The 24,659-nt window shown below is 38.0% G+C and overlaps 2 protein-coding genes across 2 annotated transcripts in view; one reads left to right on the top strand and one right to left on the bottom strand.

Moving 5' to 3' along the window:
- cpa5 (carboxypeptidase A5) overlaps positions 1-938 on the bottom strand; it is a 9,501-nt gene extending 8,563 nt beyond the window's left edge. Inside the window, exon 1 of the mRNA XM_015060055.1 lies at positions 833-938. Coding sequence (XP_014915541.1) covers positions 833-900 — 68 coding nt within the window. The 5' untranslated portion in view covers positions 901-938. The remainder of the gene's footprint in view (positions 1-832) is intronic.
- A 6,298-nt stretch (positions 939-7,236) lies between these two features.
- Positions 7,237-21,965, top strand: tes (testis derived transcript (3 LIM domains)). The gene is made up of 7 exons (XM_015060053.1): positions 7,237-7,447; positions 11,068-11,153; positions 13,797-14,277; positions 15,630-16,226; positions 18,602-18,817; positions 18,905-19,063; positions 21,217-21,965. The coding sequence occupies exons 1-7, from the start codon at positions 7,421-7,423 to the stop codon at positions 21,406-21,408; spliced, it is 1,758 nt and encodes a 585-aa protein (XP_014915539.1). The 5' UTR covers positions 7,237-7,420; the 3' UTR covers positions 21,409-21,965.
- The last annotated feature ends 2,694 nt before the right edge of the window (positions 21,966-24,659 follow it).

Below are 24,659 nucleotides of genomic sequence, written 5' to 3'. Positions count from 1 at the left end.
TTTTTTAAATAAGGTCAACCAGTCTTCTCTTTTTCTAGCCCAAAAAATATACATTGAAAATGTGACATCATTACTCCTATTCAAATTTTGTTGAGACAAAAACTTTGAAAATCAGCTTTGGCAGGGTCTTTTGATCAACCCCAACCAGTATCCTTAATCAATCCAAATACTAATTGATCGTCAACATTTAAGTTCAGTGTAACCTATGAAATATTTCTAAGTTTTCCTGGTTTCTGAATAAGGACAAAAAGATTAACAACCACCAATCAATTAATCATTCCCAGATGAGAAAATTTCACATCTGTAAGAAAATCTGGTTAAATGACGACAATAAATCACACCTATAATCAAGAAGTTGGAGGTCATAATCTGCCATAATTTAAGATTAACTGGTCCAAACAGGAATCAGAATTAACATGAATGGAAACAGCTCATACCAACATTTCAGGTCATACAGTGAAATTAAATTTAAGCGTCTTTAGGACTTCTAATCTCCAATATTGGAGAAAATACTTAAATGAAAGGTAAAATATAACGATGCACATAGGTTTAAGTACATAGGAGAGACATATTTTCTTTACAGTTATGAAACGGATAAAGGTTATGTCTTTCAATCCATGAACTTTTTCATTTACTTGGGTTCCATAGTTGATCAAACACCTCCCAGAAATGGAATGCACCTCATTACTATCATTTTGTTATGTAAAGTGCACCTCCTTTACATCAGATAACGTCTTATTGGGCAGCAGTGGAAATACCAGCTCAGTCCTCGGGTCTTCTAATGACTTCTAAAGGTAAATATATTGTTACCTGTGATGCTGTGAAGACTCACCCCTCAAAGGTCTCCTTGGCGAGAACAGCAACAAACAGCGCGGCGAATGCGATCAGTCCCCTCATCATGACCAACTGTGTGAAACTGGTCAGGGCCGAAGCTAGCCTTTTATGGCGAAGCGTGCGGGGTCATGTGTGCTCACCTCGACCTTGCCCTGTGTCGGATGAGTGTCACCGGCTGCTCCAGTTCCCAAACTGGTACCGTTTGCTCTCAACTCCCATCTCTTGGAAAAGTTTTTCTTCGGTTTTCACAAAACAAACAAGCTATTTTCTGCTTTCCGACAGCTGAAGTTGCAACAGTGTTTCCTTCCTTCATTTTTAAGAGCTTTTCAGGTCATTTCCAGAAATCAAAATGGTTTTTTTTCTTTATTTACTGAGCAATGAGAAGTTGAACTTTAGTTTCATTATATTTTCACCCTTTTATTTGCTTTCCATCTGATATTCCAGTGAAATATGTAGTCATTGTTTCACATTCTTAAATGTCCGCATAACTTCGATGTTTGTGGGGAACGGAGGACCAACAGAGTGATCCAGTGGACCTTTGTGCGCCACTAGTTGCTACAAAGTGTTGCTCAATATCAAACCACTGCTGTACACAGTCTGTCTCAGCTTCCTCTCTTTATGTTCAGTGAAACAGCATCAATGCTCTTAACTCAAATTCCTGCAAAGTGTTTTAAACAGTCTGAGTCAGCAGAAATGCAAACTCAGTAAGAGCTAGTTAACTGTGTTTTTAAGTGCATAACTCACCACTTGATTATGAACATTAAAAGCTATGCAGATGATTAATGTTTGCTTTTGTACATTAAAATAACAAATAATAATTCAAAAGCAAGGACCATTAATTCTGCTGATATGGCATCCAGGAGATTGTATGAATTTCAAGAAAATGTCAAGACTTAGGTATAGTAAAAATATCACTATCTTGACATTTCAAGTAATTATTTTTAAATTGAAAATATTGACTAATATAACCCACAATTAACCTATTACTAGTAATACTGATGATTCAAATAATTAATTACAGCACAGAACACAAGAACATCAACTCTAACTAATAATGGTTAATTCCAAAAGGATTTGACATTATTTTAGGTGCAGACAAAACCAGACATTTACATACACTAAATAAAAAGATTCAAAACATTTTTCCTCACTGTCTGAACTTTAAGCCACATTTCTTTTTCTTGTTGGAATGAATAAAATCATGTCCATTTGCTAAATGCTAAATTCAAAATACTTTTATCCCAAGTCTAAATTTCTATAGAATGTCCTCACTATGCTTTCGGACATTTAGCGAACAGAATGTATGGTTTCAACTGTAAATAAATATTAAATTTGATCTGGCCAGTCACATTTCTGAATCTTAGACCCAGCAGAAATCAAGTCAAGAATCAACCTGAGAACAACGTCAAAGGGTTTTCTTTCTATGTGCAGTGATAAGATTAAGCTTTGATGGAACTATAAAGATTAAATTATTTAGAAAAACATTTTGTAAAAACAGTTAATACTTCACCCGACTCATAAACTGGTGGATCGGCCTTGCTCCAGTCAGACTTTCTTCTTGGTGCCGGTCCGGTGTCTCCTGGTCTGACTCTGCAGTCAGTGCTCACAGCCACAGGGAATCTCAAGTTCTATTCCACAGCAGTTCACAATAAAAACTCAAAAAAGCTCTCCTACTTTTTCAACCGCTAGGCTAGGTTTTCGTTTTGAACCAGAGGCAGTTCCAAAACGAGTTATACAGATATTTCTAGCTGGAGGTGGTGTTCTCCTTTAAAGTGTCAGGATAGAATGTTATATCCTGAGGGAGGAAATGTTTGAATTTTCAGCCCCACTTTAAATCTCTCTTTGACATTTGACTGCACTGTTAAATGGAATAACTACTCATGAATTATTATTGATTAATTTCAAATAATTTCAAAATATTTTGATCAGCTTCAATCTAATACAGGTAACAACATGCTGAGGATGGAGCACAGCAGAAAGGCAAGTGGATATTTGGCTTGAATGAGGATCACAAAGGAAAATCCCACAAATTTTATTTAGGTGCAGCCTACAACTTGTAGGCCACGCCCCTTTGGTTCTGGAAATCCTTCTGCACAGTCAGAAAGCACACACAGTCCTAGATCTTTGTGGGTTGATGTGTAGACAGTAATTTATCATATGGGGTTCATGTTTATTGCTGACATGTTTTCACAGATATCTTAATAAATAACTCATTAAAAAGCATTAATGTTATAAATATCGCATGTCTTAACTTCTGCTGAGTCTTACTGAGGCAGGCTTCTTTGGCTAAATGAAGCCTCATATTCATTTAAACTTTTAAAAACATGTAAACACCGAGTCAACATTCGGTTGACTCTGATATGCAATTTGCTCACAGAGATGTCTTTATTCATAAACTTAAAAAAAAAAATGTCTACATATCTTTGAGAATCATTGACATCCTTTCCAATGTAATCTGTCTTAGGTTTTTTCTTGTCTGTTTTTTCCTGCGTTTTTTTTCTCCCCAAACTAAACCAGCTGAGCTGATAAGCTACGGTATGTAAATAGTGTGATGGAAAAAAAGAAATAAAACAGCTGCAGGATTCACTTAGCAGAGAAGCAGAACGTATTCTTGGTCCTCGTCTCTGCGCACAGATGAAGACGAGAGCAAAGTTCCACCTGATCGACCGAGACAAACCTGAAGGCATCGACTTTGAGCTGACATTCTGTTCATGTTTGAAGCTGCAGCATGGATAGTTTAGTTTTCTCCTAAACAAAATGGAAGGCAGAGGGCCGCATAAGATTTCCCTCAATCAACACCTTCAGCTTAGCAAAACGGCAAAAACAGGAAGTCCTCTTGACCTGCAGTCACAAGCTGATAAGACGGGTTTAATTTTAGACTTTGCAACACTACAGGTTATCTAACTGAAGGCTGCGCTTTCTGAGACCATGAATGATACAGGGTTCCAGAGGGTCATAAAAATTATTTGGACCTATGAAAATGACTAGTCTAGTTACTCTGAGCCACATTTCTAATCCAGTGGTGATGCAGAACCAGGGAGTAGATGTGTGTATACTGAGCAGCAGGCTGAAGAAAACACAGGCACTGTGGATATGTAAGCTTATTTTCTGAAGGGAGACGGCCGGAGAGAGGCGGGAGCGAGGAAAAACCAGAAGAATTCGAGTTCAACTTTATTCATCATCAGCAGAGTATCAACATATTTCCTTGTACAATGAAAAACATATATGAGCAAGAAAGACACTTTCGAAAGGTTAAAAAGTAAGAAATATAAAATAAATAACCTTGTAAATGTGGGAAACATATTATCTACAAGCAACATTTTTACATAATTAAATATACATTGCATGCAATAAATAGAATATAATATAGTTTTTGTGGCTGAATACTGAACCAGACAGTAATTAGCTCCATGTGTTCATAAATAAATAAATAAATAAATAAATAAATAAAAAGCTGCCTGTAGGAAAAGCTGAACAATGACAGAATCCAAAGGATAGATAATAGAAAAATATATATGACGGCAGCACCAGAAGGCTGGACTGCCGGGACAGGAAGCATGTCTTCAGACAACCTGCATTAAAACCTTCTCCCTGGTTGTGATCAGCAAACTAAGAAAAAGAAGATAAACACAGCATTCAGGAAGTTTAGAAATATCGGTAACACTTTATTTGAAGGGGGGTGAATAAGACTGACATGACACTGTCATAAACATGACATAACACATGTCATGAACATGAATAAGCCTTCATGAATATTTATGACTGTTGTCATAAAGCGTCATTCGGTAAATTGACACTTTTAATACAAAGTTGACATTATTCAAAATGTCTTTGTTATGACAACTTGACATTAACTAAGAAATCATTACTGATATAAATTTGTTATAAAAGTATTACTGATTGCACTTTAGAAATTAGGTAACTTTATGTTTTTAAAGGTAAAGTTTAAACAGTAATGGTTTCTTGGTTAATGTCAAGTTGTCATAACAAAGACATTTTGAATAATGTCAACTTCGTATTAAAAGTGTCATAATTTACCGAATGACGCTTTATGACAACAGTCATAAATATTCATGTCATGTTTATGAAAGTGTCATGTCAGTCTTATTCAACCCCCTTCAAATAAAGTGTTACCGAAATATCCCACAGATATTTCATCAGCGTTCCTGAACCTGGACTCCACACTCACATTTTATCTACTCATATCTCCAAATGCCAAATGGCAGAAACACTTTCATGCTTCCATCCACTGAATCACTTTATCTGCGTCTTATTTGGGCGACTCCAATATTTACAAAACTTTGCCCACCTGGCACCATGGCAACAGTCCAAGGCTCCCTTCAGATCAATTACATAATTCTTCTTCTAACGTACACATCTGTGTGACTGTCTTCAACTTCACATCTCTCTTCTGACACTGGACTGCTCTCTGTTCCTTATACCAGACTGAGAGCATTTGGTGTCACACTCCCTGCCTTCTGGAATGCTCTTGCTGTCTACAGCTGCAACACATCATCCCTGGATAAATCATGTACATCCCAGACAATACGTGTCTGCCGAAACATCTAATCTAATGCAGTTTTCCCTGCCTGTGTCAAGTTTTTCCTCTCGTCTTTCTGGATAAAACCCAACAATTAACAAGATCTTTTGTATCGCAGATGACACAGAGTGGGCTTAGTGAAGAAGGCTGCTGATAAAGATAACGTGTCTTCACACCGATTTCTAACTTGCAGATGTCTTTCAACAATGACTGTGCACCTTCCTCTCTTCCCCAAACTTACCAATAGTTGACCTGTCAATAGCTTACATTGCCTGAATGTTGGATTGCTACATCTCCTCTGAAGTTTCTATTAGTCTCTTGGTTACTTCTCTGCCATACTCCTTACATATCAGATGATGATGAATTGAACAATGCTCTGTGAGTCATTGAAAACCTGGAAACCATTGTATGACCTGTCTATACTTTAAATTTCTGTACATCTTCACCTCTAACCTGATTAGTTCATTGGTCTTTGGGATTCTGTTAATTTCCTTATGCTTTCCAACAAATCTCCAAAACGTTCACAGACCAGTTGCACTTATACTCAAATGAAATCACACGCAGATGGACTCTGTTTCATAATTGGGTGACCTTTGAAGGCTCTGGAATTGTATTCAGGGTAAAGTGTATGGTATATGACATACTCTTCAGCTTGTTTTGTAAACAAAAAAAAAAAAAAAAAGATCATGTATTGTTTTTCTCTCCAATTCATTGCACACTCATCTGAGTTTTGCCAGGCATTGCTGCATTTTGTTCATTATTGAACAGAGTTCCTTAACAGATAACACCATATATGACCTGTCAGGGCGTGACAGTATCATTTCCTCTGACAGGGCCAGAAACGGCACTTACGGGAAGCTGCTAACCACCATTGTTTCCTGTCACTGAGGCAACCCAGCAGCTGTTCCCCAGAATGTTTCTATCGTGGACTATGAGTTGTAACAACAACCGCAAACAGCAACATTACAAAACACACCAGCTGTGGTGTGTGGTTTTTGGAATATTTGATTCTGCATTTTAAAAGTAGAATTCTTTGAACAGAGTTTAAGTTTTAATCTGCAAATCAGCTGTCAGTATGCCAACAAATGCATTGGTATTATTTTAAAAAGTAAGATTTTAGAAATACATTTGTATCCCTCAGCAGGTTGAGTATGTCAGAGGACAGTTATTTCCTTTTGTCACGCTGTGACCACGCCCCTCTGGGGCTGTCTTTGTTCCTGATAGGTTTAGATACAAATCTGGCTAAGCGGAAGCACTCCTCTCGCAGTCGCTGGAAGAAAAGTGAACGGGACCCCTGGAAGAAAGGATATTCAAGAATAAAAAGATGCTACCGGAAATACAAATATCTGGCTTTCACAATAAGAAACAAAATAGTTAGGGAAGGAAATGAGTGTGATATAGTAACTCTGAGATATTTATCAAACTTGCTAAATACTTTGTCTACTAAATTGTGCACTACTATTTTTCTTAGCAATAATAACAATAATAATATTAATATAAATAATATTTAAACTATTTTTCGTCATCATTAACATTTCCTATGCGCTGTTTTGTTTAATTTAATTTTAGTTGCGTTACACCAATGGAAAAGTGTGTGCATCAGTGACTAAACAAAGACCATGAGTCTCTGTTGTACAATTTGAAGAGAAAACCTTTTTGGTCCTTTTGGGATGAATAATAACAGTTTCTCACACTATCACAAAATTTAAACCTTTCACACAAAATTATGTACTTTCGCTTTATTTTGATCAAACTGCCGCTGTGTGTGGGCATTACTAATTCATACCTACCAACCCCGTGTATTCGATATTTTAGGTTCTTAATTGATGAAAAGACTTGTTTTATTTCGCTGAAACATTTGAGCGGAAGTTGTGCATGTGATTGTGTCCCGCTTGACACACGTGTTTCTCAGCGCGAGCAGGACTTGCCAGAGAAGAGACCGGTGCGGGGCTGTTTCATCTCTCTGTCCGGGTTTGTTACTATCGGCGCCTTTCTGGGGAGCGCTCCTTCAGACAAAGTACCCGCCTCGTACACACAGACAGCAAGATGGAGATAGAGAAGGAAATGAAGAAGGTAAGTTGTCCCGTCCCGTGGAGTCTCCTCTTTCCATGTGAGAACAGCTGGGAACGCCCTGAAAGGTGCGCCGAGCACCGAGCAGGTGGCGACAAAACCCCGGCGTACTGATCCAATGGGTTACGATTCATTTAGTTAGGAGGCGTTTCTGATTCAAATTTTGAGACTGGAACAAATTAAAATTCTTACTCAAATACACCTAACACCACTTTGTAGTAATTTCTCTTAGCTTAAATGTCGTTTTTAAAATCGTACAGCTAAGTTCACAGAGTTAGAAAGCAACTTTCTAAGTTGTCAGAAAGCAGTTACTTTCCCTTCCTTCTCAACTTGCTCGTGAGGGAACTAACTGCGTCACCGGCGGCGAGTTTACAGATCACTTCAACTTGCTTTCCTGTTTGTGTGCATGAAAACAACATTTTAAAGGCTTAAAAAGGTCAAAAAAGTAAATTAACCCGTTTGTTAAAGACATATGTTTTCATTTGAAGCTATTGAACTTCTTCACATTTCCCCAATGTTATAAGTACAACAGACAAAGTAAACTCCAGTACAGTTCGTTTTAGGTTGAAAGGCAAATATTGCACAATTTTAAAGTAAATCGGAAAAAAAGTGAAAACATTATGTTTTACAAATAAAATTAAATGTATTTGGCATTTCTATTTATTGTGTAGCCTCCAGAATAAAATCTAAATGTTGCAGTACCTTCGGAAGTCATCTGATTTGTGTGTAATTTGCCAGTGTAAATCCACCTGTTCTGTGAAGGTTTCAGAGGTTTGTTAGAGAACATTGGTGAAAGCAGCTTTATCAAGACAAAGAGGACAAAAACTAGCGGAGACGTTTATAGCCGAGTTAGGTTGTAAAGTGCTTCCCTGTTTTGTCTGTTTCAGGGAGCAATATTACGTCTTAAAATTGAAACAGGGAAGGAGAACATTAATCAGAGAAACAGTCTTGTTGTAACTCTTGTGAATGACAGTAAAGTTAGTTGTGCTGTTCAGGCAGCTGTATTTCATTGTTGAAATACAGCCATTAAACTTTCAGTTATATTTTACCACAAGCCACGTAGAGGACACATCCATTTCAAACATAATGATGAGAAAAAACAATAAATATTACTCATACTTGTGTTACTCCAGTGTACTATAAACCTGGTGGGTCACCAGGTTTCACTTGGCCCCCCCACCAGACTGCCATTTATTTTAAATAGTTTTTTTAGATTTATAGTTGACCCATGGAATTTGGTGAAAGAGGCTGCACACCATTTGTGCCGCCCCTCCACCTGGTCATTGACTCCACACACTGTAGTTTTCAAATTATGATGTCTGCTTGTGCACCTCTGAATCTTTGTAATATTTTATTAACAGAAAAACCAAAAACATTGAGGGCTGCTGACAGACTTCCTAGTGCCCCTACCACCAGATTTAGCATTCTGTTAATGAAGTATTTACTCCATGCAAAAAAAAACAACTTTAATAAAAAAATAAAAAAAAAACCAGCTAAAATCTTCAGTTATCTATGTTTTAAAAATGTATTGATTCTGCACTTTTTTTAGCCAAATTATTAAGAGCCATTGTGGAAGGTCCAAAGAGCCACAGTCTTCAGACCCCTGATCTGGAAATGCAGTTGAATAATTTACATTACTGTATATTTATATGCTAAATAGGTCAGTTAAATACCAGACTTTAATCTAAGTGAGAATTTGCTGCATGTCTTGAATATTGAGATCCAATCAGACTGAGCTTGAGATGGTTTGGAAATATGAGGAAATAGGGATGACCAATATTATAGTATCAGTATCGGCCGATATTAACTGCAAAATTTAGTATTGGACATCGATCATTCCGTCAAAATAAGTCAGCGATATAAAAGTTGTTGTTTTTATATGACAAACCAGGGACAATGATGCCTGCAGCACAACGTCAAATTTGCTGATGTTGTGTTGTGCTGTGCAAGTTGAAAATCTTGCATCATTTTCAGCCTTCTTACCATTTGCATTTGGCAGCAGGCCAGATTGACAAAGATAATACAGTATTTTAATTCCACAGTAGAGGAAGTCATATAGTCTCCAAAAAAAAGGTATAGGAAGAAAAATATTGGTATTATTTCTGTTGTCGGCCAAATGAGTTTTATTACATTGGCATATTGGATATCGACCAAAAGTCCAATATTGTGCATCCCTAAATGAAACTAGTTTGAATACACAGAAACCATATGATGTAGTTTGAGTATTAAACTCAGCTACACAAGCTGAGATTTCCAGTGCCTTCCAAAAGTATTCCCAGTTCTTATTCCACATGTTGTGTGGGTGTGTGTTGGGATTTCATGTGATTGAGCAACATAAAGAAGCACAGCAATGTCAAGTGGAAAGAAAAAGAGACAATATTTTCAAATTTCTTACACATAAAAACTTGAGAATGTGGGACTCATGACGATGGGGGTGAACCATGGGTCATTTTTCTGCAGAAGTTGCTTTGTTGGAGGAACAGTGACTCATCTGCAGCAGTATAAACTGTACCAGTGACCCTCAGTTATACACTTTGTCATTATTTCTACTGTAGGTGGAGTAAATCATTTCTAGAGTGAATCACCCTGTGAGTCTAGCCTCACGCAGAGTCACTCATTAAACAAAGCAACAAAGCAGATGAATACACACCCTTCCAACAGCTACTCATTTTCACTGTACCCAGATAAATATTTAGACCACCACATGTTTTGACCCGTTAGCTTGGTGCTCTGCAAGTTTTGCTTGGATCTGAAGTTCATAGGTACAATTCAGTCTCTCTTAGATCCAGTGGTCTGTTTGACAGTTTTAAATCTAATTGCAGTTTCTGCAGCTGTTGCTCGAACTCTCCCATGAGGAGGAAGCCATTGCTGCAAACAGTCTCTTGTCTGCATTCCTCACCAGCAAGTGTCTTTTGGGTCAAAACATGCCTTTTGACAACAGGGGTGCCTGCTGGGCTCCCATGAGGCTTTGAGCTTCATTGAATAGTTACCCATATATGGAAATAAACAGCAGTAATGGGCTAAGGTGCATATGACCATTGGCTGACGCACATGTTTTAAAAGAAAAACAGATGTAAGAGTAGAGATGGCCTAAAGGGATAAAAGTTCAGATTGTTTTTCTTCAGTCAGGTTGAGATCTTTTCTTTTTCTTTGGGTGCAAACATCCTGTCACTTCCTGAGGTAGATCAAAGACCCTAGAGTCTGGAGGAAAGGGGGGAAATTTAACTGATAAAGTTATCAGTCTGTAGCAGGTCTGTTCATTAATGTAAGGCTCATGATCAACAGTTGTTTAGGTCAAAAAGGACGCTACCAACTCGAGCTCTGCAGAGTTGCCTCTCTCTTCCACCTTGTGTTCATTTCCAGAGACAACAATACTCCCAAGAGTCCACTCCCAACCTTCAGTAGACACTTTTTCCACGTCGTCTCAAAATATCTCTCTGAAATATAAATCATCGTCCTCTATCATGAGGGAGAATGCAATTTAAAATCTTACTAGCTATGTCAGAAATTTGTTAATTTTGGAATCTGTGTCCAGTAAAAACTTATTCAGAGTCATTTTAAATTCACCTGATATCAAATGAAGTCTAAATATTAATGGTGCTTGTTTTTCTTCTCTTTTCCAGGTGACTCTCGGCCATGAGTTTGGCGCTGGAGCAGCGTGCTTAAAATGCAAGGACAAATGCGAGGGATTCGAGCTGCACTTCTGGAGGTTTGCACAACCTGTTTGTTGACAGTGATGCATGACGAGAGCAAGCACAGTGAGCAGAGGAGTTTAATGTCCTGCTTTCTCACTGAATCACAATTTCTAATGTCTTGATCTCTGACCAAATTTGACTGATTCCCATTTTCATTTAAAAGCTAACTGGTTAAATCATTTTTGCTTCATTATTTGGGTTAGAAACAGAAATGATGTTGAACCTTGTGTGTGAAACAGTCACTGCAATACGAGGTTATACTCAATGTTGGTGTTAACCTGTAAGGCACAGCAGAATTACTTTTCTCTGTCTAATAATACTAAATATTTTGACATAAATATCAGGTTTTTTTTGTCACGCTTTTTTTTCCACCATCATCATGTTGACCCCAGCACCGTCTTTAAACTTTTGTATTTTTGACACTGTGCCCAAATATTTTATCAGCAAGCAGAGTTTGAGTTCATGAGGTAAGATGGCTGGGTGTCTGTGCTTTGCTGTAACACGTTAGCTTTCCTCTTATCTGTTTATCTCGTTTTTCATTTGTCTGAATGAACAACCAACATGACTCGATTGAAAATAGTTTCGACTCTTTTAATCTCTGTGTTGTTCAGGGTTGGCTTTCCAAGATCTTATTAATGTAGAAAATGTCTGACGTTGAGCCTTCTTCTCTTCCACACAGAAGAGTGTTGTTTGTTAGCTTGAATAGTTGAAGTCTAAGTAAGGCATGTTCACTGAATTTTTTATTTTCTGAGCGTCTGGTCCACATCAGTCGACCTAAAAGTCTTCCACTTCTGGTCATATGTTTTGTTTTTTCTTTTGCTTTTAATTGTTTATAGCATACACTAATTGAACTAGGCAGTTGATGCATGAAACACAATTTTGTTTTTATACAAAGCGGAGTCGTAAAGTCTCTGTTCATATGTGGTTCACTTTCAGTCATGAATGCAAATCAACTCACTTATTGTCGGCACATAAAGTGGGAAATGGGAATTTATGACGGACATCTTTCCAACGATTCTATGGTCACTCAGTAGTATAGTGCTGCATATTTCACCATGGCTTAATAAATGTAATAAAAGGAAAACAAAAGGCTTTATTCACAGAGTCGGTGTGATGTCATTCCTCCTTGGTTTAATTAAAATGCTCTGGCAGCAGCAGGAGTTTACAACCTGATTGTGTCCCGTTGCTATGGAGATCAGACACCCCTCAGAGATTTATGTCGTCTTAGTTTAGCTTTAACAAAAGTGACGGCTTTGGTGTAAATTTCGAACTCCGGAAAACAGCTTGGTTTGGGTTTTTGTATAAAGCTACAAATCAGCCACAGTAAGATGTTAAAAACGGCCCTCCAGGCTGCTAGCTGGGACTTGACTGTGCAGACTATTAAAGTCAGTCATTCCCAAGGAGTGAGACCACTGCTCATAAAACTGTAGCACTCCTGGCTGGATCACCAAACTTTGTCGTCAGAAAAACTATTGACTTGTGGCATACTTCTCACAGCAACTAGAGCTACTTTTCTTGAGTCACAAGACTCATCAAGTTAGAATGTTTGTTCTTTTTTTTGGCTCCTTCCTCATCAAACTGTTTAAAAAGCTATCACAGTTCAATTTGATATATTATTCCTCTTCACAGCTAAAGTTTGGTATGTTCAAGCTCAAGCATGCCTAGTCAGAAATGATGTCAGAGCTGACTACGAGCATGAAGATCTCTGTGTTGAGGCTTGTTAAAGGGGCTGTGATTTGAACAATATCACAGGAGTTGATGCTTATAAACTGTTTAAATAGACACTAACAGAGTAAAGTTAGCCATTTCAAAAGTCCAAGAAATATCCTTTTCTATATTTTAGAAGTAAAATAAACTTAATTACTAGGGGAAAATACACTTGTTTGTTCTGCAGCCTCATTTCAAATTAGCATCATAAGATTTTCCATATTATCTAAAGTGAAACATGTGAGAAAACCCTGAAGTGTAGTATGAAGGCGTCAGAACCCAAACTGTCAACGCGCAGTTGGCACGTGATTTTGGGACGTTCATATTCACACACAATTTTAAATAATCTAGAAACTGAAATTAACAAAAACAATAGTTTGATTACCTTGGTCAAACATGTAAAATAAGCTGCAGTAAACCTTTCAAATGGTTCAGAAATTGCAATTAGGAATTCTAAATATAATGTACAAGCATGAAATCACTTCGAGCACACAGCATTAAATTGAATAGGTTTGCCCTTAGAGATTGGGCACATTGTCACTTCACACCCTGTCTAGAATTTTTTTTCAATATCAGGACCGATACAGATCTGTGCATCTCTAATTACTATAGTAGTTATTTAGGGAAGAATCAGAACTGTACACAATACCTCACCGTGTCAGATATACGTTCCTCAAAATTATCCATGTCTCTTATAAAAACCTAATTTCTATCTGGGTGCATTTCCACATAAAACACAGCAACAATTTTGTGATCAGTCATACAACACTTCACATAGATCATTGTTGAAATAGTTCAACCCAGGCTAGGTGTCGAGTTCATAAGGCAAATGTCTCTCTGCAAATAAAATGATGCAGTTTTTATCACCCATCAATGAAAGCCGACTGCAGCACTTTGAAGTGTGTGGGAGCCTTTAACGTGACGAGACACTCTCTCATTTTCTTGTGCAGGAAAATTTGTAGGAACTGTAAGTGCGGCCTCGCAGAACACGACGTGTCGATGAACTCGGAGGAGAACAAGAAGGTTGGCAAGCTGTTTGAAGACACCAAGTACACAGGCCTCATAGCCAAACTGAAAACAGATGGCATCCCCAGCTACCAGGGCAACATGGTGACCATCACTCTGCCCAGCCCCAACACTGCTTACACAGTGCCCCCTATGGCTTCCTCTACAATGGTACCTCCTTCCCCCACAGCAGCGTATGCACAGCCTGCTGTGACCTCTCCAGGGCCGGTGCCCATCGGCTCTCCAGCACAAGCCCAGGGGAAGCCTCTGGTTCTGTCCACACACGTCACTGTCACTCCAGTCAAGGCTAACAAGGTGCCGGTTACTGCTAACGTTACAGCGGCCAATGCGGTTCCAGTCCCCAAAGATGTTCCAATGAGATCCGTCACCTATGAGTGGGCACCACCAGTGGCCAACAAGCATCTGGTAAGACTTTGAATCATTCATTAACTTTCTCTGTTTAGCTTCAGGGTGTCAGTTTCAGAAAAGTCTTTCTATTGGCCTCTAAAGAAACTTGAACCCATTTTTCAGAAAGGTAGGAAACCTCTTCAATTACAGCAAATAATCCATCTAGCCACTCTAAAATGGTTTGCAGACCAGATTTTACTAAAAGCGGTAAATAAAGTGGTTCCTCCATTAAACTGTCTTGTCTTCATCTGGCTTGGAGGTATTCCATTTGAAGTTAAATGACGTGTCAGTTCATTTTGAGCAACACCTTGAAAAGTTAGTAGTGGTCACTGGGACTATGTCAGAGTCAGACTTGGAGGAATTTTTTAAAATGGTGTTTTTGGTTTGGAGGGTTGGTTCAGAATTTAACTTTTACAGCACAACAGCGACACTCTGTGGCCTCTTGAGGTATTACTGTGCTTCTTTCACTACAGTGCAGGAAAACAGTTTTTGAGATGATGAATAAATTCGTACTGACAGATCACAATTCCCAGTCTTCAGAATTCTGAATCGAATCAAAATGCTCAAAAATTGATTTTAGTCAGTTTAATTTTTTTTAAATTGTATTTTGAATATTTCTTTTACATTTTTTTTATAGCCAGGCAGCTAAGCTGATCTGATACTAATAATTTCAGTTAAATAATTTTATGCACAAATCTGTTTTTGTTTAAGTAAAAATTAGGAATTTTATAACATATAAAACTTTATAGAATTGTTTTCAATAAATGCTCTGTTTACACTGTCTTTTTCCTCTCGTCAGTCACATAATTTAAACAGAATCTCTCAGCTGTATGAATACTAAAAATTAATTTTTGATTTATAAATTGTTTCAGAATGTAATCATGTCCTTATATAGTATAATTTGTGTACAAATTGGATTTGAATCTCTGAAATATTCACATCTCTAATCAGCTGTTCAAACATATTTTACTATGCTCAATAAACAGTGTTTCCCCTCTGCTGGGTCTGTTTATTTTATATATTTTCTCTCTATGTGTAAATTTCTTACAAAACTTAGGTTGAAAGTCACCTCTTTCTAGTTTGGGTCCTAAATGTTTTGCCCTATTTATGTCTGGAAGTGTGTTATTTTCAAATATTTTAAAATATTTCGATAAAATATAATGACTGTTCTTAGCAGTTGTCTTTGTTTAGTCTAGAGTTATATTTGAAAGAGCCATGTTGTGGTTTTCTGTGTCCTGCAAGGCAGAACAGTTTCTCTAGAGTCTCCCTGATTGGTTCTTTCATTTTTTTTCTCCCAGCTCTGTCTTCTAATCATCCCTCTCTAAACATTTTGGACTTGAACTAGATTTGAATTCTCTCTCCTCCGTCAGGCAGTGCGCTACATTGAACTGCTCCCTCCTGAGAAGCGTCCGGTTGCCGGGACGCAGGGGGCCGCTTACCGCCGGCACCAGATGGATCGTCAGCTGCCTGAGCACGACCAGGACCCGTCCAAGTGCCACGAGCTGAGCCCTGCGGAGGTGAAGCAGATGCAGCAGTACGTCCGTAAATGCAAGGACGAGGCCTTGGGCGTCGGAGATGTTCTGCTGCCTGAAGAGATGGCTCAGATTCAGGCAGGTGGAGCAGGTGCAGCAGCGGCTGGTTCTGGAGGTACACCGGGGAGGGCTGGGTTTGGTCCCGGAGCAGCTGGTGTTGGTGGGGCTGGAAACGTACCAGGTGTTGGAGCTGGTGGTGCCAATTCTGCACCAGTTCTTACGGGTTCTGGTGTTGGTGGATTTGGACCTGCCGGAGCCAGAGCCGGAGCCGGAGCCGGAGCTGGAGCCGGAGCTGGAGCCGGAGCTGGAGCCGGAGCTGGATCCACTCCAGGGTCAGGGACTGATCAGTCTGCTGGTCTGAGACCAGCCAGAGGGTCACTGGGTACCGCTGCCACTGCTGGAGCCATCAACTCCGGACTGCCACAGAATAACTTTGTAAGAAATTTGTTTTTTAAAATTTCCCTTACTCATAGAGCAGTGTCATACCTATACCTGTTACGGTAATAAATGACCTGGGCGATAAATTGTCCCAGACGTTATTCCAATAAACAATAATGTTGTTTTGAGACCATTTTCAAGTAATGTAACTGTATAATAATACAAGAAAATATTCTGAAAGATCAATAAACTTTAAATTTTAATTAAAATTTAACACCGGAACAGGAAGTCAAATTTAAATACCCAAAATAATAATAATAAAAAATAAATTAAAAAAAACAGTAGAAACAGCAAAATCTCAAAAGTCTCTGTAAAAAAAAACATAAAAAAAATAAAAAAGTTCATCAAAAAAGGACCAAAATAGCAGATTGAAGACTTTTATCTTCCAGTTTTTGGAAGAAAAACAGTAAATTATGAGAATTTAAATAATTGATTTTGTTTTAATTTGTCATACAATTTATTGCTTTTTGTGACAGGCTCAGTCATGCCTCAAATTATCCAAGATAAAAATATTTCCTACAAATTATTTTTAAAGGCTTACTTTGGTCTTTTGACTAACCTTTCATCTTATGACTGAAAGATGTTTGTTAAATGGTATGAAAATATCTTACCAGTCAAATTCAGGATGTTATGATTTCCAAAGGTAGATGCTTTATAACAGGCATTTTGGTAAAAAAAAATACTTCTAAGTTTAATTAGTGTAATTGTTCCAACTTGTTTCAAGTATTATAACACAAAACATATGTTGATGTAAAATGGATACCTTTTTAAAATTTAATTTTGCATAAATAAAAAAAATACACAGAAGTCAAATAACTCTGGATAAAATGCAGTGGTGTAAAACTATTACTTTGACATTTTATCATGTCATCACTTTAACTTAAGCAAGAATTTATTATTATTATTATTATTATTATTATTATTATTATTACTGTTGCTGCTAGCAGCTATTCTATTTCAGCAATTTCTGACTCTTGAATTAACACTCATCTTATGTTCTACAGTACAAGCCTACACAGGCTTTGCACAGTTTTTCCACAGTGTGATCAGTACATGTAATACTAGAGAATACTGATGGTATTCCCAGATTGAACACTAGGGGGAGCTGTGACTCAGCCTTCCCAGTTCTCTGTGCAGGTCTGGTGATGGTAATCACAGCATCATCATGGACAGTCAGTCAGAACCTCATGGTTCCACAAGCTCAGCTGGACAATTTGTGCTCATCTTACTGCTGCACTCTTAAGAGGCACAATGTTTAAATAACACAGTCATAGCAGTATTGATTAGAATAAGCATACTTCCTTTTTTTCTGGATGTATACATATTATAGAGGGATGTCCAAGGAGCGGTCTGTGGGCCATTTGTGACCTTAGAATGATTTTGTGTGGTCTGTGACCAGAATTCAAGAAGGGTACATATATGACTCTCCCTTCTAGTCAGATGATGCAGATGGAAATATTTTTAAGTGTAAAAAGTTCGATACAGCACAACGTGCTTGTCTTTTATTAGACGTGTTTTTAGCTTTAATTTATTTAGCATTTCTGATTAAATAAAAAGTGGAAGAAGGAGATCTTTTAATTATACAGTTTTGGTAAAACAATTTGACAATGCTGCTCTCCAGGATCATGAGATTATTTTTAAACTGTTTTCTGCCTCCTTTTAATTGCCTGGATTTATTCATTTTGATCTGAACCCTAAAAAAAAGTCAAAAAAAATTTTCTTTGTGTAATATTTTAGATTTATTCAAGTTATAGTTGACTAACTAGTTGACTAACTAATGAAGTCATGCAGGACTCCCTGTTTGACTTCTTACATCTTTAAGGAAATGCATTTCTTTTCACAAAGTTAAAAGATTTGTTATGTTAACTAATGCTACTTTTTGAACTAAAGCTACTTTTTGAAATAAATAGACTTGTTCATCTGTTTATTTCAGTTTGATTTGAATAGGCTTTTTTGTTAAAAGCCAAAACTCATAGATAGGAAGAGTAAGTCTGATCTATTTTTACATCTTGTCTCACCCTCAAAGAGAAAAACTACAATTAAATCTGATTTGATTAATTTTCTGAGATAAAATTTCAGTTTTGTCTGGTTTTTCTTTAACAAAGTAAAAGGTCATTGATGAAAATAGAATGTTCTCATTCACATAAATAACACTGACTTTAGTTTGCTAGGAAGCTCAATTATGTTACTAAGCAAATAAATTCATGCGTGTTTCAATAAATTATGTCTTGCATTTAAATTCTAATAATTTAAAATACAGCTCACAAAAACTCACAAAGCTCCTGTGAGTTTAACTTACTGGAGCTTTGAAATATTTCCTTTTCACTCTGCTACATCACCTTGACAACTGTTTTTCTCCTTTCCTTTTCAAGTCGTGCCATCACTGTAAGAAGCCCATGCTGCTGGGCGAACCAGCCGTCTATGCCGAGCGGGCCGGCTACGACAAACTGTGGCACCCGGCGTGCTTTGTGTGCTGCACCTGCAGTGAACTGCTAGTAGACATGATTTACTTCTGGAAGAAAGGCAAGATGTACTGTGGACGTCACTATGGAGACAGCGAGAAGCCCCGATGTGGCGGCTGTGATGAGGTGATGACAACCAGTCGATCTTAGTCTGGAAACGTACATGTTTGCTTAAAAAGGAGCTGACACCTGTGTGTGTGTGTGTGTCCACAGCTGATCTTCAGTAATGAATACACTCAGGCGGAGGGACAGAACTGGCATCTGAAGCATTTCTGCTGTTTCGACTGTGACTGCATCCTGGCTGGAGAGACTTATGTGATGGAGAACGACAAGCCCATCTGCAAACCCTGCTACATGAAAAACTACGCTGTTGTGAGTCTGGCCTGCTGACTTTGTTCCAGGAGACATTGTCATTTTTAACCTGGAACACACACATACACACACACAGACCTGGGGAATTGTGGGAAGTTTTAGTCAGTGGCTGCTCTAACAATCCACTGCAGGACTTCGGAACATGTTTTGTGTTTTTTATGGTGGGTTATTTGAAGATATTATCTAGATCAGATGGTTAATTAAATAAAATTGGTTTGTAGTAGAGACCAGAGGAAACAGCTTTTTTCAGTGGAGCCTTATTCATAGTCTTTCTACTATCTTTAAATGGCTCCAATCTCTCTCCTTGTGACTGAAGCACTGTTTTATAAACCTTTTAACCGGCTGTAACATTTACATTAAATGACTATTTAAAGGGGCAGTATTATGTAGAATAGACTTTTTTAGCTTTACATCATGTTATAATGTTATTTTGTCAATATAAATATACCGAGGGTGTTGCCTTGATTCTTTCATGCATGTTTGAGAAATCATCTAATCTCCATGTCAACCATGCAGCTGTGCAAAATGCCTGCTTGGATCTAACTGCTTGGAGACTTGGTTCCTCCTCAGAGCTGCAGCTTCCAAACTTCCACCTCACAGAGCCTCCTCTCCCCCTCCACTCAGCTCCTTCAGACTAGCCAGCAGTAATTAGCAAAACCTGCTGGAACTGAGCATCTGCTGAGCTCGTTATAGGAGAGACTTGTCAGTGAAACACTGGTAAAACATTGTTAAAGGGTCAATAGAGTTTGATAACTTTCTGAAGGCACCAGTCCAGAAAGAAACTGGGCCTGAGACTGAGGCCCAGTTTAAGATTATAAATTATGAAATCAGATGTCTTTTAAGTCATAATTTGATATACATACATTGATATGCCTTTTTATAACAAATGAAGTTAACATATTTACTTGATTGCATTATAATATGGCACTATATGCCTGGAAAACACATAATACTGTCTCTTTAAATAAATGTAATTATTTAATCTGGAGATCCTAGTCCATTAATAGCCATTCCGAGAACTAGAATGTGTTAAACAAGATAACGCAAATATGTGATGGCAAAGGAATCTATAAAATCTACAATGAACCAGTCAGGTTTTCTTGGTGGATACCAATCTCTGCTTTTCTTTGAATTCTGATCTTTTGATTAAAATTGCTTTTAAGGAACATAAAATAAAAGACTCTTTACGTAAACTTTGTTTTAGTTCAGCAATTAAATCTAAAAATCATTGACTAGAAATTGTTTTACTGAACTGAAAGTGCTTTATGAAGCCTGTTGTTTAAAACAGACAATCCATTATGATGGTTCCAATCAGGTGCAGCTTTAGTTAAGAGTTAAATAGAATCATGTCTTAAGGATGACCTGCAGAATTATTTGGCCTTCACGAAGCTATCAATTTGTATTTATACTGCTTGACATTTTGTTTACAAATGTGGTCACCTGTAAAGGTTTTATGTGTAAATCAGTAATGTATAAGGCAGCTGAAATAGAAAATCAATGAAAGTGTTTATCAAAGGAAAGATCATGCACCATGACAACATCAACTCTGATCATCAACCGAAGCTTTTAGCACTAACAAAAACAGGAAGATGTTAAAGTATGATGCAGTTTAATGAACAAAACAGACTTCATGCTTTCTGCTGCCAGTGTAGCTGTTCCCACATCAGAACCCAAGTTCAGCACAATGGAAGCTCTGAGGTTTTGACTGAATTGTTTGGGTTTTATTCACTTCAGCAAATCAGAAGAGTGGCTTTTAAAAGCATATATTGGATAATATAAACAGAATTGAGCTGATTTTATGTCACTAGATAAGTCATATTATTTTATATACTGTTGAAATATTGAAGGTAGAGCTTATACATAAAGGGAATTACCACTTACTGTCAGGTGGGAGAAACTATTACTGTTAATAGTAACAATGATTGCTATTCTTTTTTTAATACTCTTCTGCAAAGATGGAATCAACTTTAAGCACTTTATATGATTGTGCATACAGTAATAACTGATTAAATCTCCACTATGCCTCCATGCTACACTCATTCGTAAACATTAGGATGGGTCCTTTGCATGTGACTTAGTGATCTGACCAAATATGTGAAATATTGAAGGAGGAGGACTGGGATTTGATGTCATGATATCTTTCCTCTTCCCAGAAATGTGCCTCATGCCAGAAGGCGGTGGAGCCTGAGGCCCAGAGGGTTTCCTACGGCGAGCACCACTGGCACGCCGAGCCGGACTGCTTCAAGTGCTCTGGTTGCACCAAGTGCCTGATTGGCCAGCGCTTCATGGCAGTGAAGAACTGCCTGTTCTGCTCCGTGGAGTGCAAGAAGAAAGTCATGACGTAGACCGTCCTATCTGTCTTCCAGAGCAGAGAGAACAACAGGGGACAGTGATGGCTTGTAGTTGGGTTTACATATTAGTGTGCCTCTTCCCTTTAATATAGAAAGCTACTGCAGCAGTGTCTTCAATTCAGGGTAAGGGGTCGGGGTTGACTTGCACTGATTTTGTTTCTAGTTTCTACTTTTTGCTAAAGTCCTGCCCATATTTTGACATATTCTACCCCCAAACGACCAGCTGTTCATTACATATGTTTACTTTATCTTCCCAATTCTGAGCTAGAAAGTGGTAATAATGTAGACAATAGCATCATGTTCTGGCTCTAAGCATTACTGAACTGCCACATCTCTGATTTAGAGTGCACATGTAACATGTGTTTTTCATGTCACTCATTGTACATGTGAATGTGGTTTACAACAACACTGCAGAATTGATTTAACACCTGTCTGCTGTCTCATCCTGCACTCCGCCTCTCACTGTAGCACTCCACATTGTGCAGATGTTTCATTGTTTATTTGTTTTATTCTTGGACAAACCAAATGAATAAAAATTATGTAAAATCATGTATCCTGTAGCTTTAACTGATAGCAAACAGCCCTCACCTCAACAATTTGAAGATATATTTTCTTAATCACATACTGAGAATCTAACAGAATAGAACATTCTAAAGAAATCATAGAAACTTTAAGGATTTTTTTAATACTCCTTTTGACTTGGACATTTTTATGGCTCCATGTAGTATTACTGCAGTAGCCTCATTTGGACCCAAAATTCCACAGTGAACCTTTAGATACTAAAGCAGGCCCTTTGCTAAGTGGAATACAATCTTTATTGATTAAATTTTTCTCAAATAGAACCAACAAGAATTTTCCATTATAACTTTAACATTAGAGGACTCATTCTAAGATTTACAGCAAACTTAGACTCATAACAGGCAACCAGCTCATTTCAGACAGTAGTTTTTGTCAACATACATTTTCCCTGTGCTCAGTTGAAGAATGGCCCTCATCGCCAAAGTTAGATTTTTTCAATCATCCTTAACTACTAACATGCCCCTTACACTACAATATATCTCTTGCCTTTTCAGTGTGTACACTGGTCTATACAACTGATACTTTATCATTTGGTTTTACAAGAGAATGTGCCACTATTACCATTTATTCACATATGCACCACTGATGTAAAACTAACCCAAGAGCTGTTTAAATGTCACAGCAACAACCCAGTAATACCAGTACTTTAACTCATGCTACACTATGCAGACTTCCTGTCTTCACTGATGAATATTCACTCAAGCCAAAAGGCTGACCAACTAACACTAACCTGACCTGCTTTAGTTATAATAAACATGACACCTGAGTGAAGTTGTCAAACGTTTGTGCAGCAAAAACTTTTATTTGTGCAGCTATAATTTCAAGGATATTGTTTCCAGAGGTCATGAAATAAGATGGTCCACATTTACAAAATGAAATAAAACATGTCAATAACTGTGATACATGGTAGTGGCACAAATGACAATTTTTACTGCAGAAACATTTCACAGCAGTTTTGTTTAATTTGAAGAGGATTAGCACCATCTGACCACTTGAGGGCGCTCTTTATAGAGCATTAAACTTTCATTGCCAGATGCCTGGAAATTTTACACACATGGTCTCAATGCGCACGTAACATTCACATTATTGGTCTGCCATAGGAGACGTAGTATCTAGCTGCAATGGAAGTTGATGTCTCTCAAACGAGCGTTGTTTCTTCACGTTTAAACCCACGTAAAACAGATTTTCCGATGCGCCAACATGCAGTAAAAGTTTGACAGCAGCCTGACTGACAACTGGGAGAATGTTGACACTTCCCTGCTGGAAACAGTAGCAGTAACCATGATTGTGAGGTGGAAAAAATGTCACAATGTGGAAGCTGTGTACAATTCAAGGAAGCGCCATGTCTCAGGAGGCCATTGTCTGAAACGGCAGACATCTAAAAGGTGCTCTGCTATTTCCCCTCTTTCAACCACAACTTCATTGGTTGATGAGAGCGAGTCGCCTCACCAGCTCCGAGTTCAGTCTGTTGTCATTCCTTGTCGTCATCCTGCCTCCATGTTGCTGGAAGTTCGACTGTTTTCACCATCGCTCTCTGTTTTGATCTAATAGAAGAGTTGGCTTTGATCTGGGCATAGTTATCAGCATTAGGATATGGGAAAAGGCTTTTGTGACTCTGATATTTGCATGTGATTTGTTTTGTGCTTGAATGTTGATGAGCTGCAGTTTAATTTGCATTGTGGCTCTTCTGGAATTTGCATCATCTTTGTTCAACCACCTTTATGATCTAAAGTGGAGCCGGGTGCTGTATTGTTTCTGGAGGCTGCATAAAATGTAGCATTTCTAACATGGATTTAATCTTGAAAAACAAAATAATCCTCCAAGTTTTCTTAACCCTCTCATGGCGAAGCGGGGGGTGGTCCCATCAGACCGTCAGTTCCCAAAACCACACAAAAATAGAAACCTTGTAGAAAGGTTTGTGAAGGGTCCGTCTGACCACATCTCTTATGACTGCAGTAGGATTACAAAAACACTCAAATAAACTTGGAGAATCTAAGTCTTCCCAGGATGCCTTTAGGGCAGCATCTCTGGAGACCCTAGCCAGTGTGGAAACAGTGAGTCAGACTTTTATGAAGACAGATAAGCTAATCTGGAATGGATTTAGTAAGTTTTTTTGGAATTTAATTTTCATTTTCTTGTGGAACAACAGCAATAAACGTAAAGTCTTTCCTGATTTTATACCTGGAGCCCAGCACAGAACTTCAGAACAGAAACCGATCCCAAGGTATGTTTGGGTTTATGTTGCAGAAGTCCAAATGTTGCAGGAAAGTCGAGGTAACATGTTGACTCAGGCACGGGATAACTGTAAAACCTGAGAGCAGCTGCTGCTGTTACACTGAACATTAGAACAGGTATCTACTGCAGGACATGCAGGAAGCTACTGAACACGTTTTCCCTTTTGTTCCCAAGATTTGCTAAAACATGATGAACAGTAATTTGGCTCTGCCTACTTTCAGGCTGGTATGTGGAGCTTTACATCACCAGCTAAAATGTTAGTGAAGTACATTCAGATTAGCTGTTTTTACACCAGTTCTACTAAGATCCCAAACCATGTTGGGTAAGTATGAAAACTTTTATCACAGTTGTTTGAGTCATTTATGCATGATGAACATTATTGTGATCTTTTCTTGTTTGGAAGGAAGAACATCTAAGAGGGACATTTGAAT

This window comes from Poecilia latipinna, unplaced genomic scaffold, assembly GCF_001443285.1.
Source record: "Poecilia latipinna isolate Pla-1442-1.1 unplaced genomic scaffold, P_latipinna-1.0 Scaffold1682, whole genome shotgun sequence".
Taxonomy (NCBI): Eukaryota; Metazoa; Chordata; class Actinopteri; order Cyprinodontiformes; family Poeciliidae; genus Poecilia; species Poecilia latipinna.
Note: the sequence above shows the minus strand (reverse complement) of the source record. Positions and strands in the feature narration are given on the sequence as shown.

Bases quoted from the DNA above. Each gene is read 5' to 3' on its own strand.
- tes (XM_015060053.1), top strand. From the start codon at position 7,421: ATGGAGATAGAGAAGGAAATGAAGAAG. The intron at 7,448-11,067 runs GTAAGTTGTCCC...TCTCTTTTCCAG, and splicing joins TAGAGAAGGAAATGAAGAAG to GTGACTCTCGGCCATGAGTT. The intron at 18,818-18,904 runs GTGATGACAACC...GTGTGTCCACAG, and splicing joins GATGTGGCGGCTGTGATGAG to CTGATCTTCAGTAATGAATA.